At 34.9% G+C, this 19,888-nt stretch overlaps 1 protein-coding gene across 19 annotated transcripts in view; it reads left to right on the forward strand.

Moving 5' to 3' along the window:
• Positions 1 to 19,888, forward strand: part of baz2ba (bromodomain adjacent to zinc finger domain, 2Ba) — a 198,759-nt gene that overhangs the window by 138,965 nt on the left and 39,906 nt on the right. For 13 of the 19 annotated variants that reach the window (XM_061974591.2, XM_061974586.2, XM_061974600.2 and 10 more), the window contains exons 11-18: positions 2,498 to 2,558; positions 5,935 to 6,043; positions 10,816 to 10,917; positions 13,769 to 13,991; positions 14,127 to 14,219; positions 15,519 to 15,580; positions 16,578 to 16,643; positions 17,184 to 17,249. In XM_061974591.2, the coding sequence (XP_061830575.1) occupies positions 2,498 to 2,558; positions 5,935 to 6,043; positions 10,816 to 10,917; positions 13,769 to 13,991; positions 14,127 to 14,219; positions 15,519 to 15,580; positions 16,578 to 16,643; positions 17,184 to 17,249 (782 nt within the window). The remainder of the gene's footprint in view (positions 1 to 2,497; positions 2,559 to 5,934; positions 6,044 to 10,815; positions 10,918 to 13,768; positions 13,992 to 14,126; positions 14,220 to 15,518; positions 15,581 to 16,577; positions 16,644 to 17,183; positions 17,250 to 19,888) is intronic. The other 6 variants (XM_061974590.2, XM_061974592.2, XM_061974597.2 and 3 more) reach the window with 1 other exon arrangement.

Genomic DNA, 19,888 nt, shown 5'->3' on the forward strand with positions numbered 1-19,888 from the left:
CTCTATATAGTATGTTGCATATTTATTTGAATTATTTTCATTAATTTTGGCCAAAGGGGGAGCACTTCAAATTTTTACACACACTTGTTATTTCATATGTTGACCAGTGGGGGAGCACTTTTAAAAGCGACACACACTTGTTATTTCATATGTTGACCAGAGGGGGAGCACTTCACATTTTTACACACACTTTTTATTTCATATGTTGGCCAAAGGGGGAGCACTTCAAATTTTGACACACACTTGTTATTTCATATGTTGACCAGAGGGGGAGCACTTTTAAACGCGACACACAGTCAATTAGAAAAATCCCTCCTTTTTGGGACCACCCTCATTTTGTTAGATGTCACCACAAATGAGACATTGTCTATTAGATGCAATGTTATTGATTTATGTCATCACTTGTTCACACCTCCTCATATGGAAGATACTTTTCCTTCTTCATGTCTCCAGAAGGGTAGCAATACAAGAACACACACACACACACACATATAATATGTGAATGTCTGCTGTACAATATGTGTGTGTTTGGGTCCTATTTTTAGGAACACTAATACAAAAGCTCACAATAATGTCTAATTGAAAGCTAAAAACGTTATGACAAACCACCTTAAAAAACGGAATGGAATTGTACATTTCTACTGAATAAGACACCCAGGAAGTACATGAAATTAATGTGATATTTACAATATTAACTACGAACGATAAAACACTGAATATTTACCAAAAAATGTATTTGGGAATGTCCGGCGGGCCAGATTGAAAAGCTTAATGGGCCGCGGGTGGCCCCCGGGCCTTCATTTGCCCAGGAGTGCCTTACTCCTGCCAGACCAAATATGAGCTCGCTGGAACTTTCCAGGCAATCTTTTACTTTTGCTTTCACTTTCCCTTCACAATAAATTAATGTTGAGAATCACATGCTGGAGTACATCAAGCCATTAAAAAACAAACAAATAACAATCTTTTAAACTCACCTAATAAAATGCTGAGAAAAGCCTTCAAGTGGAGTTACTTTCACTAAAACGTGTGACGTTATTAGAAATATAACCATCATTTATTCAGCCTTGAATAGGTGCAATCTGTTTTATTTACTCAAATAAACATAAGGAGCACTTTAAGAAGTATTGAATGCCTCATATAATATTAATATGAATATAACAGGCCCGTCAATCACAGTGTGTTGCTCACAGTGAGTAAAGAAAAGACATTTAACTCGTAAATATTTGTCACATTTAGATGTAAAACATGTTGGCTTTGATTAGCTGTCCTGACTGTCAATCAATTCTCACGTTTGAAACCCTATTCAGCAACAGAACATGACTTTGTAGATGTACTATAGCACTATATAAGTCACCTTAAATGGGGAAATGCACTTATTTTGGAATTTTGTCTGTCATTCATAATCCTTGTGTAAGACAAGAACACTTTTCATTCATTCTAACTCGTAAAAAAACGCTAGCAAGAGTCAGCTCACAATGGAGCTAATAGAAGTCGCTCTATTCCGCCTATAAACCTCCATCAAGGTTTTATATAAACGCTGTAAGTAATGTAGTTGAATATTGATGTATTTTGATCAACAAATACATCACAACGTTCACTTACCCTTCAACAACAACAAGACTACTAATCATGGCAGACTTGATGAGAGACAACAAAGACTACTTTGGGACAAATGATGATCCAGAAACTTGTATTTTTGAGCCTGAATATAAGGAGGATGGTCTACACGTTTTAGAAGCTGTGTGCTAAACAGATGCAGCTTTAGTCAAACACTAAGCATCATGTAGCAGTATTGCTAAGTGCTAAACAAGATATACAAACATAATTAAACAATCACTTACTGTACAATGTCTGCTCTCACTGGGATAAAGACTGATGGGATGTTTATATCTTCCCCCATTTCAAAAGAATTAATCATAATCACAAACGGTTAAAAAGAAAGTTGTCCGGGTCTAAGTTGGATGGTACTGTATTTCTATTTACAGTAATATGTTGTATTAATAATAAAATAACAACATATATAGTGGGACAGGCCAAATTTAAGTGGGAGAAAATGCAGTCCTTTATAAATGATTTCATGTTTCTCTACGGCCTGGTAGCAGATGCTTCACAGAGACCGGTACATGTCCCCGGACCAGTGGCTCTAATATATGCAACAACAAGACAATATTCAAACTTACACTAACTTTTGAATATGTCTTCACAGTTATTTCAAAGTACAATATGTGTTTACAACTGATAACATCCCCAGTCAAATCTGGTGACAGTTTCTACATGGGCATAAAAAGACAGTCATGTTATGAGTGTTGGATTAACACCATAATTGGCTAAATACAACTTAATTAGTCACAATTAATGTGATCATTTCACCCCTCAGTTGATATGGCGTGTTGTGTTCAGGGCCCTGTAGGGAACACTTTTAGTTTCATGTTGTTTGTCAAATAAAAAGTCCAGCAATAGAAGATGTGAGATCCATGACTGAAGTGTTTGTGTGCAGGTTTAGGGAAGAGGAAGCGAGTGATGGATGAGAAGGATCTGATGACACCTCTGGAGTTGGGGTACGTACAAGTGCTCACTTCAGTCTCTATGACACCACACTTGTCCCAATACCGTTATTTTGGTACCAACATGTATTTTCATACTTAAAAAAAAAAAGGGGGGGACCACAAAATAAATCATTTTTGGCTTTATTTGAACAAAAAATCTTACATTAAACATTTGTTTACATGTAGTACAATTACACATGTATATATTACATGTGGTACAATTACACATGTATATATTACATGTAGTACAATTACACATGTATATATTACATGTAGTACAATTACACATGTATATATTACATGTAGTACAATTACACATGTATATATTACATGTAGTACAATTACACATGTATATATTACATGTAGTACAATTACACATGTATATATTACATGTAGTACAACTACACATGTATATATTACATGTAGTACAATTACACATGTATATATTACATGTAGTACAATTACACATGTATATATTACATGTAGTACAACTACACATGTATATATTACATGTAGTACAATTACACATGTATATATTACATGTAGTACAATTACACATGTATATATTACATGTAGTACAATTACACATGTATATATTACATGTAGTACAATTACACATGTATATATTACATGTAGTACAATTACACATGTATATATTACATGTAGTACAATTACACATGTATATGTTACATGTAGTACAATTACACATGTATATATTACATGTAGTACAATTACACATGTATATGTTACATGTAGTACAATTACACATGTATATATTACATGTAGTACAATTACACATGTATATATTACATGTAGTACAACTACACATGTATATATTACATGTAGTAATCTAAAATTAGGTTAGAATTGAATAGAAAGCTATATTATGTTTGTACAGTGAATGTATATGTACATGTATGTGTATATGTATGTATGTACAGTGAATGTATATGTACATGTATGTGTATATGTATGTATGTACAGTGAATGTATATGTACATGTATGTGTATATGTATATATGTATGTAATTATTAGAGATGCGCGGATAGGCAAATATTTCATCCGCAACCGCATCACAAAAGTCGTCAACCATCCGCCATCCACCCGAACTAACATTTAATCAGAACTGCACCCGCCCACACCCGCCCGTTGTTATATATCTAATATAGACGATGCAAGGCATTAGTGAGGTTATAAAGCTTTTGCCTGTTAAAGAAAGGAGACTGATCCAATGCAGCAGAGACATTCAATGCGTGCCACGCTGTCACGGCCCGGACGCACACCAGTGCGCAATCATCTGGGAGCCGCGCTGAGCGCACCTCCAAGCGCGCTCGCGCCACTCAAACTGCTGCAGGCAGCTGCGTTCTATCTTGTTTTAACATCCTGTGGCACTCTTCTGGGATCACGGCGGACGAAACTGCTCATGCTCAGGGTGTTTGTGGAGGTTCGGGGTTTTGCACAAATGTGATGCACCATGTTAGATGTCCCGGTTTTGTGACTGTCTTAGACATAAACAGCGTCGCAGCTCTTGCAAATCACGTAGCCAGCATTACTATCATCCTGATTTACAACCTCATAAAAACCAGTCCACGCTGAACATTTCTGGCCTTTTTTTCTACTGGTCTTTAGTATTCCCTTTTTTAGTTTGTCGCGTACCTCGTTTGCTGCCATCTCTTTTTTTTCTTCTTCTGTTGTGGCATATGCTGCAGGTGCCTGCTCGTTTTTTGTATGTGGGTAACAACATTTAACTATGTATATATATTTACCAATTGGTTTAACTGCCACCCGCCTGAATCTATTTAAAATCTTTTTTTTTTTTTTTCAACCGCCCGACCCGACCCGATCCGCGGATAAAATAAAAAATTTTTTAATTTCAACCACCCGACCCGCGGATAATCCGCGGGCTTCGCGGTTGTGTCCGCAAACCGCGCATCTCTAGTATGTATGTATGTACAGTGAATGTATATGTACAGTATGTGTATATGTATGTATGTATGTACAGTGAATGTATATGTACAGTATGTGTATATGTATGTATGTATGTATGTACAGTGAATGTATATGTATGTATGTGTATGTATGTATGTATGTATGTACAGTGAATGTATATGTACAGTATGTGTATATGTATGTATGTATGTACCGTATTTTCCGCACCATAAGGCGCCCTGGGTTATAAGCCGCGCCTTCAATGAACGGCATATTTCAAAACTTTGTCCACCTATAAGCCGCCCCGTGTTGTAAGCCGCATCTAACTGCGCTAAAGGAATGTCAAAAAAACAGTCAAATAGGTCAGTCAAACTTTAATAATATATTAAAACCAGCGTGATGTGGGCGCGCATGGAATCGTATATCAACATGGACGAAGCTGCGTGAAAAAAGCCACCCGGCCTCTTCGCGTAAACTTAAACTTACCTTAACCACTCGCTCATCTTTTCTTCATCCATCCCTTCGAGTTAGCTTTTATGATGACGCCGGCTGGAAAGGTCTCTTTTGGCAAGGTCTTCCTTTTGAATATCACCATGGGTGGAAGTTTCTGGCCATTAGCATGGCAAGCTAGAACCACAGTGAAGGATGACTTCTCATTCCCTGTGGTGCGAATATTCACCGTACGTGCTCCCGTTGTATCCACAGTGCGGTTCACAGGAATATCAGTTGCTGTGAAATAGTAATCCATGTGCAGATGGAGAGATTGCGTCTTTTCATGAACCGGATCCCTGACGCTTAGTAGGAGCCATTTTGTGGTCTTTACAGATGTAAACACACAAAGGAAATGAAACGTACGGTAATATCCGCGCCCTTTTTCTTCTTCTACGCGGGCGGGTGGTTGCTTACAGTAGAAGAAGAAGCGCTTCCTGTTCTATGGGGGCGGGTGCTTACCTTGGCGGTTGCTTGCGTAGAAGAAGAAGCGCTTCCTGTTCTACCGGGAAAAAAGATGGCGGCTGTTTACCGTAGTTACGAGACCGAAACTTTATGAAAATGAATCTTAATATTTATCCATATATAAAGCGCACCGGGTTATAAGCCGCACTGTCAGCTTTTGAGTAAATTTGTGGTTTTTAGGTGCGCCTTATAGTGCGGAAAATACGGTACAGTGAATGTGGGTGTGGATTCACACTCTTTATTAACCAGTAGAGTTCCTTTATTTGCCATGTTTCCCCTCCTCACTGTTTCTGCTTGTGCGCTCTGTGAGTGTGTGTACACGACACACTCAACACGCTCCTCGGCTCAGCACGCGGGTACAAAAAAAGTACCGGTATTTTTCAAAGACAGTATTGTACTTATTTAGAACATTAGTAGACACTCACACCAGCTTTTTGGGTTGTTTTTGTTCTTGTGTTTTCTTGACTAACGGCTGTATGTTTTGTCATGGTTATATCAACTTAGGTGGCGCAGAGAAACTCGAATTAAAAACATGGCAGGGCGACCTCAAGGGGAGGTGGCCTACTACGCCCCGTGTGGCAAGAAGCTGAGACAGTACCCGGACGTGATGAAGGTATTTGTTTATTTCTCTTCAGTTGTGGACAACACCCGTACACACGCAGATGTTAGGTTGGATGAACACAAGCTGCATCAGTCCCTCCAGGAGTTGGCTGGCTTTTCTCTCTCATTCTTGCGGCCCAAAATGGCGGAAGTCATGGCAGCTTGTTTAGAAAGTTGCTGCAATAACAACAAATTATAAATTGTAAATAAATGCAAATGTTGTGATGTTTTGAGGCTTATTTTCTTTCAATAACATAAACAACTTGTGATTTCATGAGTTTGTTATGAATATTTTGAGTGCTCCTTGCAACCTTAACCACAACAAGCAAATGCGTTTGACAAACATTGTAAAAAAAAAAAATACTGTTTTGATGTTTTACTCGTTTTTATAGCACCCAGACTTAAAGGTAGAGAGCAGTAAAAGCACAATCATGGAGCTATATATGTAATTAATGTACTGTTAATTCATTACAACTAATAATAATAATAACTATAATTTCATAAAGAAACACCACAAAAGTCTTCCACAAAACAAACATTGTTTTGATGTTTTACTCGTTTTATAGCACCCAGACTTAAAGGTAGATAGCAGTAAAAGCACAATCATGGAGCTGAATATGTAATTAATGTACTGTTAATTCATTACAACTAATAATAATAATAACTAAACACCACCAAAGTCTTCCTTATTGTCCGCAAAACAAATACTGTTTTGATGTTTTACTCGTTTTATAGCACACAGACTTCAAAGTAGATGGCAGTAAAAGCACAATCATGGAGCTAAATATCTAATTAATGTACTGTTAATCCATTACAACTAATAATAATAATAACTATAATTTCATAAAGAAACACCACAAAAGTCTTCCACAAAACAAACATTGTTTTGATGTTTTACTCGTTTTATAGCACCCAGACTAAAAGGTAGACAGCAGTAAAAGCACAATCATGGAGCTAAATATCTAATTAATTTACTGTTAATTCATGACAACTAATAATAATTATAACAACTATAATTTCTTAAAGAAACACCACAAAAGTATTCCTTATTGGCCGCAAAACAAATACTGTTTTGATGTTTTGCTCGTTTTTTAGCACCCAGACTAAAAGGTAGATAGCAGTAAAAGCACAATCATGGAGCTAAATATCTAATTAATTTACTGTTAATTAATTCCAACTAATAATAATAATAACAACTATAATTTCTTAAAGAAACACCACAAAAGTATTCCTTATTGTCCGCAAAACAAATACTGTTTTGATGTTTTGCTCGTTTTATAGCACCCAGACTTAAAGGTAGATGGCAGTAAAAGCACAATCATGGAGCTGAATATGTAATTAATGTACTGTTAATTCATTACAACTAATAATAATAATAACTAAACACCACCAAAGTCTTCCTTATTGTCCGCAAAACAAATACTGTTTTGATGTTTTACTCGTTTTATAGCACACAGACTTCAAAGTAGATGGCAGTAAAAACACAATCATGGAGCTAAATATGTAATTAATGTACTGTTAATCCATTACAACTAATAATAATAATAACTATAATTTCACAAAGAAACACCACAAAAGTCTTCCACAAAACAAACATTGTTTTGATGTTTTACTCGTTTTATAGCACCCAGACTTAAAGGTAGATAGCAGTAAAAGCACAATCATGGAGCTAAATATCTAATTAATTTACTGTTAATTCATTACAACTAATAATAATAACAACAACTAGAATTTCTTAAAGAAACACCACCAAAGTCTTCTTTATTGTCCGCAAAATAAATACTGTTTTGATGTTTCGCTCGTTTTTTAGCACACAGACTTCAAAGTAGATGGCAGTAAAAGCACAATCATGGAGCTAGATATCTAATTAATGTACTGTTAATTCATTACAACTAATAATAATAATAATAATAACTACAATTTCATAAAGAAACACCACAAAAGTCTTCCTTATTGTCCGCAAAACAAATACTGTTTTGATGTTTTACTCATTTTAAAGCACACAGATTTCAAAGTAGAATAGCTAAGTAGAGCTAAGTATCTAATTAATGTACTGTTGATTCATTACAACTAATAATAAGAATGATTATAATTTCATAAAGAAACACCACAAAAGTCTTCCTTATTGTCCGCAAAACAAATACTGTTTTGATGTTTAACTCATTTTATAGCACACAGACTTCAAAGTAGAATAGCTAAGTATCTAATTAATGTACTGTCAACTAATATTAATAATTATAATTTCCTAAAGAAACACCATCAAAGTCTTCCTTATTGTGTACTGCAGACATTCTCTTTGTATGTTTTACACTTGAAAAGTCTTTGTCCGTCTGAAACATTCATTTGTTCCAACACATTGACCCTCGCACGTCAACTGTTGAGCGCCATCTATAGCGTAGATGTGTGAGGTAGATCACCTTGACTTGCTCATTTACAAAGTAGCTGGCCTGCTAAAAAGTGATCCCAGCTGGATTAGACGTTGACGTGCAGGTTAGTATTGTCTAAATGTCATCATTTACGTGATTGCAGACTCCTGGAGGGACTGTACTGCACATTGCTCCAACAACTACACATATTGTCTTGTATGTCTTTGTAGTGTGAAGACCCCTAGCACCCCCCCCACTGTGGCCCCCATGTTATTATTCTTAGATTGTGCCACTTCCTTCACATAGCCATGATTCATCTTGCTGTTGGGATGCACAGCTTTGGCCTCATTCCTACGCTCTCTCTATTTGTGTGTGTGTGTGTGTGTGTGTGTGTGTGTGTGTGTGTGTGTGTGTGTGTGTGTGTGTGTGTGTGTGTGTGTGTGTGTGTGTGTGTGTGTGTGTGTGTGTGTGTGTGTGTGTGTGTGTGTGTGTGTGTGTGTGTGTGTGTGTGTGTCATCTTCATTCGCTGATTGTCAAAGTGTGCAAATATAAAAATGGCCGTTCAGTAGCCTCCACTCAGTGCTCATCAGGCAGCAAAAAGCCGAGCGCTGGTAAGTAAGTAAGTAAGTAAGTAAGCAAGCAAGCGGCTGAATTGTGCACCCCAAGGTCAGAAGTGTTTTTCTTAAGTGTGTCCAGCTCTTAGCCAGATGAGTCAGGACCACACAGATGCACTAATGTACAAACCCCGTTTCCATATGAGTTGGGAAATTGTGTTAGATGTAAATATAAACGGAATACAATGATTTGAAAATCCTTTTCAAGCCATATTCAGTTGAATATGCTACAAAGACAACATATTTGATGTTCAAACTCATAAACTTGATATATATTTTTTTGCAAATAATAATTAACTTAGAATTTCATGGCTGCAACACGTGACAAAGTAGTTGGGAAAGGGCATGTTCACCACTGTGTTACATGGCCTTTCCTTTTAACAACACTCAGTAAACGTTTGGGAACTGAGGAAACTAATTGTTGAAGCTTTGAAAGTGGAATTCTTTCCCATTCTTGTTTTATGTAGAGCTTCAGTCGTTCAACAGTCCGGGGTCTCCGCTGTCGTATTTTACGCTTCATAATGCGCCACACATTTTCGATGGGAGACAGGTCTGGACTGCAGACGGGCCAGGAAAGTACCCGCACTCTTTTTTTACGAAGCCACGCTGTTGTAACACGTGCTGAATGTGGCTTGGCATTGTCTTGCTGAAATAAGCAGGGGCGTCCATGAAAAAGATGGCACTTAGATGGCAGCATATGTTGTTCCAAAAGCTGTATGTACCTTTCAGCATTAATGGTGCCTTCACAGATGTGTAAGTTACCCATGTCTTGGGCACTAATGCACCCCCATACCATCACACATGCTGCCTTTTACACTTTGTGTCGATAACAGTCTGGATGGTTCGCTTCCCCTTTGGTCCGGATGACACGATGTGGAATATTTCCAAAAACAATTTGAAATGTGGACTCGTCAGACCACAGAACACTTTTCCACTTTGCATGAGTCCATCTTAGATGATCTCGGGCCCAGAGAAGTTTCTGGGTGTTGTTGATAAATGGCTTTCCCTTTGCATAGTAGAGCTTTAACTTGCACTTACAGATGTAGCGACCAACTGTATTTAGTGACAGTGGTTTTCTGAAGTGTTCCTGAGCCCATGTGGTGATATCCTTTAGAGATTGATGTGGGTTTTTGATACAGTGCTGTCTGAGGGATGGAAGGTCACGGTCATTCAATGTTGGTTTCCGGCCATGCCGCTTACGTGGAGTGATTTCTCCACATTCTCTCAACCTTTTGATGATATTATGGAGCGTAGATGTTGAAATCCCTCAATTTCTTGCAATGTCACTTTGAGAAACGTTGTTCTTAAACTGTTTGACTATTTGCTCACGCAGTTGTGGACAAAGGGGTGTACCTCGCCCCATCCTTTCTTGTCAAAGACTGAGCATTTTTTGGGAAGCTGTTTTTATACCCAATCATGGCACCCACCTGTTCCCAATTAGCCTGCACACCTGTGGGATGTTCCAAATAAGTGTTTGATGAGCATTCCTCAACTTTATCAGTATTTATTGCCACCTTTCCCAACTTCTTTGTCACGTGTTGCTGCCATCAAATTGTAAAGTTAATGATTATTTGCACAAAAAAAAAAGTTTATGAGTTTGAAGATCAAATATGTTGTCTTTGTAGCATATTCAACTGAATATGGCTTGAAAATGATTTTCAAATCATTGTATTCCGTTTATATTTACATCTAACACAATTTCCCAACTCATATGGAAACGGGGTTTGTAGACTCCCTCCCCTCAGTCTAGTGCCTTGTCAATGTCACTGCCTAAACCAACGCCATGATTATTTTCTCTTCTGTAGTATCTATCCAGATATGGAATAAGTGGCATCACGCGTGATAATTTTAGCTTCAGTGCAAAGATCAGGGTTGGTGACTTCTATGAAGCCAGAGAAGGACCCCAGGTGACTGACTTTCATCTCTCTCTCTCTCTCTCTCTCTCTCGCTCGCAGTCAGGGCAAGCACAGCAATCATGCAGAACCCAAGTGACTGATCCTAGATCTCATGGCTTGTGCATGATATGTAATAATCACATGACATTACTTCCACAGGTGTTATATCTCCAACAAACGCTTTCTTCTTGTACTGCATGGGTGTCCAAAGATCATGTTTAACAGCACATTCTAAACATTATTACAGGACAAAAAACATCATAAAAAAGTGGAATAAAAGAGCAAACAGGTGAAATGTAACAAGTTGCAATGTTGACTCTAATGACACAAAGCTGCCATGCAGGCTGTTTTTTTTTACATTAAAACTGTCATTGCTCAAAAAATAATAATGAATTAAAATCAATGTTGTTATGAATTGTTGACCTATTTCAGGCTCCAATTACTTCACATCAAATATTACACTTTAATGTGTTTTTGGGTCAAATATTGCACATTTTGAGTGTTTGCCACAAAATAACCTGAAGTTCATCTGAGACTTAAGTGTTGAAAGTCAAATTTGTAACACTTTTACAAGTGGGGCCCTTTTAAATTTTAGTGGGATTTTATTTTTGAACTGTCATGCTCAAAAAATAATAATTATGAATTATTGACCTATTTCAGGTTCCAATTACTTCACATCAAATATTACACTTTGACTTATTTTGGGAGGAAATATTGCACATTTTGAGTGTTTGCCACAAAAAAAAAATTAAGTTCATCTAGAGACTAAGTGTTGAAAGTTAAAAAAAATAAATAAATAGATACATTTTTAAGTGGGGCCCTTTTAAATTTTAGTGGGATTTTATTTTTGAACTGTCATGCTCAAAAAATAATTAATTATTGACCTATTTCATGCTCCAATTACTTCACATCAAATATTACACTTTAATGTATTTTTGGTTAATATTTTGCATATTTTGAGTGTTTGCCACAAAAAAAAATTAAGTTGATCTAGAGACTTAAGTGTTGAAAGTAAAACAAACAAAAAGAAAATTATTAATTTTTTTTTTTAAGTGGGGCCCTTTTACATTTTAGTGGGATTTTATTTTTGAACTGTCATGCTCCAAAAAATTATAATTATGAATTATTGACCTATTTCAGGCTCCAATTACTTCACATCAAATATTAAACTTTAACATATTTTTGGGTAAAATATTGCATACTTTGAGTGTTTGCCACAAAAAAACCTGAAGTTGATCTAGAGACTTAAGTGTTGAAAGTTAAAAACAAACAAACAACAAAAAAAAAAAAAAAAAAAAAAAAAAATATATATATATATATATGTATATAATTTATTTTATTTATTTATTGTATATATATATATATATATATATATTTTTTTTTTTTTTTATTTTTTTTTTTTTTTGTAACACTTTTACAAGTGGGGCCCTTTTAAATTTTAGTGGGATTTTATTTTTGAACTGTCATGCTCAAAAAATAATAATTATGAATTATTGACCTATTTCAGGTTCCAATTACTTCACATCAAATATTACACTTTGACTTATTTAGGGGGAAATATTGCATATTTTGAGTGTTTGCCACAAAAAAACGTATAATTGACAGATCTGAAGTTGATTTAGAGACTTAAGTGTTGAAAGTAAAAAAAAAAAAAAAAATATATATATATAGTACTATTTGTAACACTTTACAAGTGGGGCCGTTTTACATTTTAGTGGGCTTTTTTTTGGAACTGTCATGCTCAAAAAATTTTTTTTTTAATAAAATCAATGTTATGAATTATTGACCTATTTAAGGCTCCAATTACTTCACATCAAATATTACACTTTGAAAAAAATATTTTTCCAGAAAATATTGCATATTTTGTGTGTTTGCCGTATAAAAACTAAGTTTTATTTGTCAAGAAGGGCATAACACACATCACAAAAAATAAAATAAAACTTAAAATCGATGGCTGGATCTGAAGTTGATCTCGAGACTAACGTATTGAAAAAAAATAAAATAATGCATGTCTTATTTTTAAACTAATATTTATTAAACAACAAGGGCATAAAACAAATAAAAATGTAATAAAACGTATAATTGACGATTAAATCTGAAGTTGATCTTGAGACTTAACTGTGTAAAAAAAAAAAGTGTTATTTATTTTTAACACTTTTAAGAGTGGGACCCTTTTGGATCCCCAATAATTTTAGTGGGATATTTTTTAAACTGTATCGCTCAAAAAATGATAATGAATTAAAATCAATGTGGTTATAAATTATTGACATATTTAAGGCTCCAATTACTTCACAGCAAATATTACACTTTGACATTTTTTGGTAGAAAATATACATTTTGTGTTCGCCATATAAAAAACATAATTTTCTTTGACAAAAAGGGCATAAAACAAACAAAAAAAGCTTTTTGCCACTTGTGACATCTTTTTTGAAACATGTTGCAGGCATCAAATTCCAAATGAGCTAATATTTGCAAAAAATAAAGTTTTTAAGTTCAAACATGAAGTATCTTGTCTTTGCAGTCTATTCAATTGAATATAAGTTGAAAAAGGATTTGCAAATCATTGTATTCTCGTTTTATGTACCATTTACACAACGTGACAACTTTACTGCTTTTGACTTTTGTATTTTAATGGTTTTCAAAATGAAAAATATGAAAATGGCCACGCAGGCTTTGATTTGTCAGTGTGTGGCCCTCAGTGGCACAAGTTTGGACACCCTGTTGTACTTGATCCACAGACTTTAAATGGAAGTATTTGTGATTAAAGCTACTAAAGATAAATGATGCTTTAAAATGTATTTCAAAAATGCTGAAGAAGTTGTTTCAGCTCAACTCTCCTTGCTTCTATCTTGTGGCTCCTCAGGGCTTACAGTGGAGTCTGTTGAACGAAGAGGAAGTCATTCCTCATATTTTGGCCATGGATGGTCGCAGGGGCCGCCCCCCCGGCTCTGAGCGTCAGTTAGCGGGCGAAGAGGCCAAAGCTAACCGACGCAGGAAAGGCCGGCCCCCCAATGTGGGCGACCCACTGGTGCCAGAAGGTCCCAGTCCCAGTGAGGTCAAACTCCTGCGCAAGCTGGAGGCTCAAGGTGAGTGGGGGCCAAGACCCCCCCCCATGTTCCAACTAGAACATGGACTGTTCCTGCACTGAAGAACATCCCCTCATCATCCGTCAAAAACTGCAAGGTCAAATGACAATGTTTGTTTTCTTTTGGCGAGCGCAGAAATCGCCCGACAAGCAGCTCAGATGAAACTGATGAGGAAACTGGAGAAGCAGGCGATGGCACGGGCCGCCAAGGAAGCTCGCAAACGGCAAGGTATGACCTTTGTAATGTCGTCATTATTATTATTATTATTATGACAATAATAATAATCATTATTATTATTTGAATAACAATTATTATTGTAATAATTATAATAATAATTTTGATAATAATAATAATAATTATTATAATAACAATTATAATGATTATTATTGTTATTTTAATAATAATTATTGTAATTATAATTATAATGTTGATAATAATAATAATAATTATTATTATTATTAAATAATAATTTTTATAATCATAATAATAATTTTGATAATAATAATTCGTATTCTTATTATTAATATAATAACAATCAACATATTTTAATAACAATTATTGTAATAATTATAATAATTATTTTGATAATAATAATAATTATTATTATAACAATCATGTTTATATTGTTATTTTATTAATAATTATTATTGTATTAATTATAATAACAATGCCGATAATAATTATTAGTATAATTAAAATAATTATTTTAATAACAATTATTATTGTAATAATTATAATAATAATTTTGATAATTATTATTATTCTTATGATAACAATAATAATAATAATTATTGTTATTTCATAATTCTTATTATTATTGTAATAATTATAATAATGTTGATGATAGTAATAATAATAATTATTATTACTTAAATAATTATAATTTTTACAATCATAATAATTTATATAGTAATAATAATTATTATTTTTAATATGATAACAATAATAATTATTACTGTTATTTTAATATGAATTATTATTGTAATTATAATAACTATTTTGATTATAATAATAATAATTATTATAACAATCATGATTATATTGTTATTTTATTAATTATTATTGTAATAATTGTTATAATAATGTTGATAATAATAATAATAATTAATATTATGATAACAATAATTATTATTATTAATATTATGATAACAATAACCATTATTATTATTTTAATAATAATAATAATTATTATTATTATGATAACAATAAGAATAATAATTATTTTTTAAATAATTCATATTGTAATTAGTATAATAATAGTTTAGATAATAACAATAATTATTATGATAACAATAATAATTATTTTAATTAAAAATATTATTGTAATAACTAAAACAATAGTTTTTATAATAATAATACCGGTATTATTATTACAGAGGAGAGAAGCAATAGTTGTATTATTAGTGATATCAGTAGTTGTATCATGATATGTGGTGTGTTGCAGCGATCCAGGCAGCGGAGGAGAGAAGCAATAGTTGTATTATTAGTGATATCAGTGGTTGTATCATGATATGTGGTGTGTTGCAGCGATCCAGGCAGCGGAGGAGAGGAGGAAGCAGAAAGAGCAGATGAAGATTCTCAAGCAGCAGGTACAGATGTTGTTTTTGCTGACTCATCGTCCCTTATCTAAGTTGTGTAGCAGAAATGCTGAGCACATCTAATGCAACATGACTGCCGCACTAAATATATTGTTGTGTATTTTGCTGCTTTAACATGACTGCCACACTAAATATATTGTTGTGTATTGTGCTGCTTTAACATGACTGCCACACTAAATATATTGTTGTATATTGTGCTGCTTTAACATGACTGCCACACTAAATATATTGTTGTGTATTGTGCTGGTTTATACGCAGCCCCTAAAGGGACTCTTTTTTAGACATGTATCTCGTGCGCCTGAGAAACTTTTTATAAAATTATAAAAAACAACCAAAAAAAAATACAAAAAATTTTTTTAGACATGTATCTCGTGCGCATGAGAAACTATCTTGTGCGCACGAGATACATGTCTTAAAAAAAAAAGAAAAAAATTATAATTTTTTTATATGATTTTATAAAAAGAAACTTCTCGTGCGCACAAGATACATGCCTTAAAAAAAATTATACATTTTTTAAAATAATTTTATAAAAAGTTTCTCGTGCGCATGAGATACATGTCTTGAAAAAAAAAATTTAAAATGTTTTTTATTTATAATTTTATAAAAAGTTTCTCCTGCGCACGATACATGTCTAAAAAAATTACACATTTTTACATTTAAAAAAAAATAATTTTATAAAAAGTTTCTCGTGCACACGAGATAGTTTCTTGTGCGCAAAACATACATGTCTAAAAAAAATTTAAAAAAAAAAAAAAAAAAATTATAAAAAAAAAAAATTCCCTCACGTCCCTTTAGGGGCTCCGTTGCTTTCACATGACTGCCACACTAAATATATTGTTGTGTATTGTGCGACTTTAACATGACTGCAGCACTAAATATATTGTTGTGTATTGTGCTGCTTCAACATGACTGCGGCACTAAATATATTGTTGTGTAACCGTTTATTAGAGAGCCTCTGAAAATAGTAACTTTTTTTCTTTTCCAACAGGAAAAAATCAAGCGCATTCAGCAGATCCGGATGGAGAAAGAACTCCGGGCACAGCAGATTCTGGAGGTATTTAAGCAGAACATTCTGTGAAGTCATTACTGAGCAGCACCACTCAGTCCATATGTAAATTGCTGCTGCTGTGGAATATTAACATGGGATTTAAATTGGACAGAAAAGTCTTTTTTTCTCCCCATCAGACAACAGAAACAGTTCAGCGTAAGTGGGTCGAGTCAGGGTGTGGGGGGCTGCCACACACACACACACACACACACACACACACACACACACACACACACACAATTATCAAACACATAGCCAGGCGTGCACAATTATAACGCCGGTGCTTCAAAGTGTTTTAGTCCGGACTGAATCCATTTTGAGTGGACACGCTTGACAAGACTTTGAAGGCGGAGGCCTCCGCAGTCCCACCATGGGGTGTTAAAAGAGATACATCACTCACTGGCAGCACTTTTTGCACATTTGACAAATACAATCCTTGCTGAGAGCAGGAAAACCGCAAACGTTGAGCTTGAAGCGCGGCGTTCAAGACTTGATTGAAGCAAGTCGGTTTAGTTTTTTGTTTTCAACTCCACTCTTCATTCACAGGCCAAGAGGAAAAAGAAGGAAGAAGCTGCCAATGCCAAAATACTGGAGGCTGAAAAGCGGACAAAGGTATGTTTTAGGTATAAAGTCTGAATATTTTTGAGAATTTTGCCTATCATTCACATTCTAACTCGTGAATAAACATTAGCAAAAGTCAGCAAACATTGGAGGTAATTGGAGTCGCTCTAAAAAACAAACAAACACATATATACATGATGTAAGTATATATGTCATGTAGTAACATTCATAATATGTAATATATACATGATGTAAGTATATATGTCATGTAGTAACATTCATAATAACATGTAATATATACATGATGTAAGTATATATGTCATGTAGTAACATTCATAATAACATGTAATATATACATGATGTAAGTATATATGTCATGTAGTAACATTCATAATAACATGTAATATATACATGATGTAAGTATATATGTCATGTAGTAACATTCATAGTAACATGTACCGTATTTTCCGGACTATAAAGCGCACCAATATATAAGCCGCACCCACAAATTATGAAAAAAAAATAGTTTCTAGCTATATACGTTGTGAAATGAGTTATTTACAAACAAATATTTAGTTAATGTTTATTTACATACCTTAATTGTTTCCAAACGGCGTCTGTAACAGGGCAGTAAAACGGCTGATCGAACAAAACAGAAGTCATGGTCATGGAGCCACTAGCTGCGCAAGCTAGCTCTCCAATCAGCTAAACAGACTCAATAACTCCACGCTGACGTTTTGCTGAATTTACTGAGGAATTTGTGAAAGTGGAACAATACAAAAAGAATGTCATCGTAAGTTAATAATACTAACATAGACACTCGTATACGTGTTAGCATATTAGCTAATGCTAACAATGCTAGGTTGATTACATTAAAATAGCACATACAAATATGCACTCCTACAGACATCACACATGGGACTGTTTAGTAAGTAAGAATAGTTGTAGTTATATTGTAAAACTAACAGGTTGCTCGGAGCGATGAATGAAGAATCCATACGAGTAGAAACGCTATGGACAACTAGAAGACGGAACGGCACTTCTACTTCCGGTTGAAATCACTAAAAAGAGCACTGCAGCACCTGCAGTGAGTGAACTTTTTCAAATGATGGCGCCATAGCACCAACAACACCATTTCAGTGTTTTTGCTTGGTTTTTTTGTTCAACTATTTGCATTAAGGCCGTCAGCAAAGAAATATCCATAAATTAGCTGCACCTTTTTGTAAGTAGTGACTTATAGTACGCAATTTAAGGTAATAATTAAGTGTATTGCTCAGTTTTAGCATACAACGTTCACTTTTCCGTTCAACAACAAAAACACTACTAATGATTATCCAGGAACTTCTATTTTTGAGCCTGAATATAAGGAGGATGGTCTACAAGTTTTAGAAGCTGTGTGCTAAACAGATGCAGCTTTTGCGAAACACTAAGCATCATGTAGCAGTATTGCTAAGTGCTAAACAATACAAACATTATAAAACAATCCCTTACTGTACGATGTCAGCCCTCCCTGGGATGAAGACTGATGACATGTTTATAGCTTCCCCTTTTACATCAACAATTCATCATAATCCTCACAAAGGCTTAAAAAAAGTTTTTTCCTGTCTTTCTCGCCATACCCGGTCTAAGTTGGATGTGAAAGTTGACCAACTTGTGGGTTTATGTCCACAACATTCTACTATCCAGGTGAGAGGCATGATTTATCATCTAGATTCAACTTTCACCAACTCAGAGGCCATGCAGCAGCTCAATATGTCAATATAGCAGCATAAACTAGTTAGATCTCTAAAAGTAGTCCCTCTGCGTTAGCACGTATAATAACAATATGACTAATATTTGGTGGTTCGGGCATCTGGTCAGGATGCCACCCGAACGCCTCCCTAGGGAGGTGTTTAGGGCACCTCCGACCGGTAGGAGGCCACGGGGAAGACCCAGGACACGCTGGGAAGACTATGTCTCCCGGCTGGCCTGGGAACGCCTCGGGATCCCCCGGGAGGAGCTGGACCAAGTGGCTGGGGAGAGGGAAGTCTGGGCTTCCCTGCTTAGGCTGCTGCCCCCGCGGATAAGCGTAAGAAGATGGATGGCACTAACACTTGTTAATGTTGAGGGGAGCACATGTAAATGGAGTATAATTGGTGGTTTACGGGTGTAATAATGTACTTCTATTATCTGCATGTTTAGCCACCTCCTACACTGCAAAAAGTCAGTGTTCAAAAAGAAGAAAAAAATATATATATATATATTAGGAGTATTTTATTTGAACTAAGCAAAATTTGGCTTGTCAAGACTTTACAAAACAAGTAAAATTAGCTAACCTCAATGAACCCAAAAATACCTTCAAATAAGAATATATTCTCACTAGAGTATCGGCTGATAAATGCTTTAAAATGTAATATCGGAAATTATCGGTATCGGTTTTTTTCTTATCGGTATAATTTTTTAATTTTCATTTTATGCCTCATTTTTTAGTCAGATGTATTAGCTGTTTTGCTGTCCATAAGAGATTTACTAGGCCAGGGTTTTTCAACCACTGTGCCGCGGCACACTAGTGTGCTCTGCGATAGTCTGGTGTGCCGTGGGAGATTATGTAATTTCACCTTGGTTGGGAAGGGTTAAGAATAGAGATCGGCCGATAAATGTGTTAAAATGTAATATCGGAAATTATCGGTATCGTTTTTTTTAATCGTTTT

The sequence above is a fragment of the Nerophis lumbriciformis genome, linkage group LG15, assembly GCF_033978685.3.
Source record: "Nerophis lumbriciformis linkage group LG15, RoL_Nlum_v2.1, whole genome shotgun sequence".
In the NCBI taxonomy this organism is placed as follows: domain Eukaryota; kingdom Metazoa; phylum Chordata; class Actinopteri; order Syngnathiformes; family Syngnathidae; genus Nerophis; species Nerophis lumbriciformis.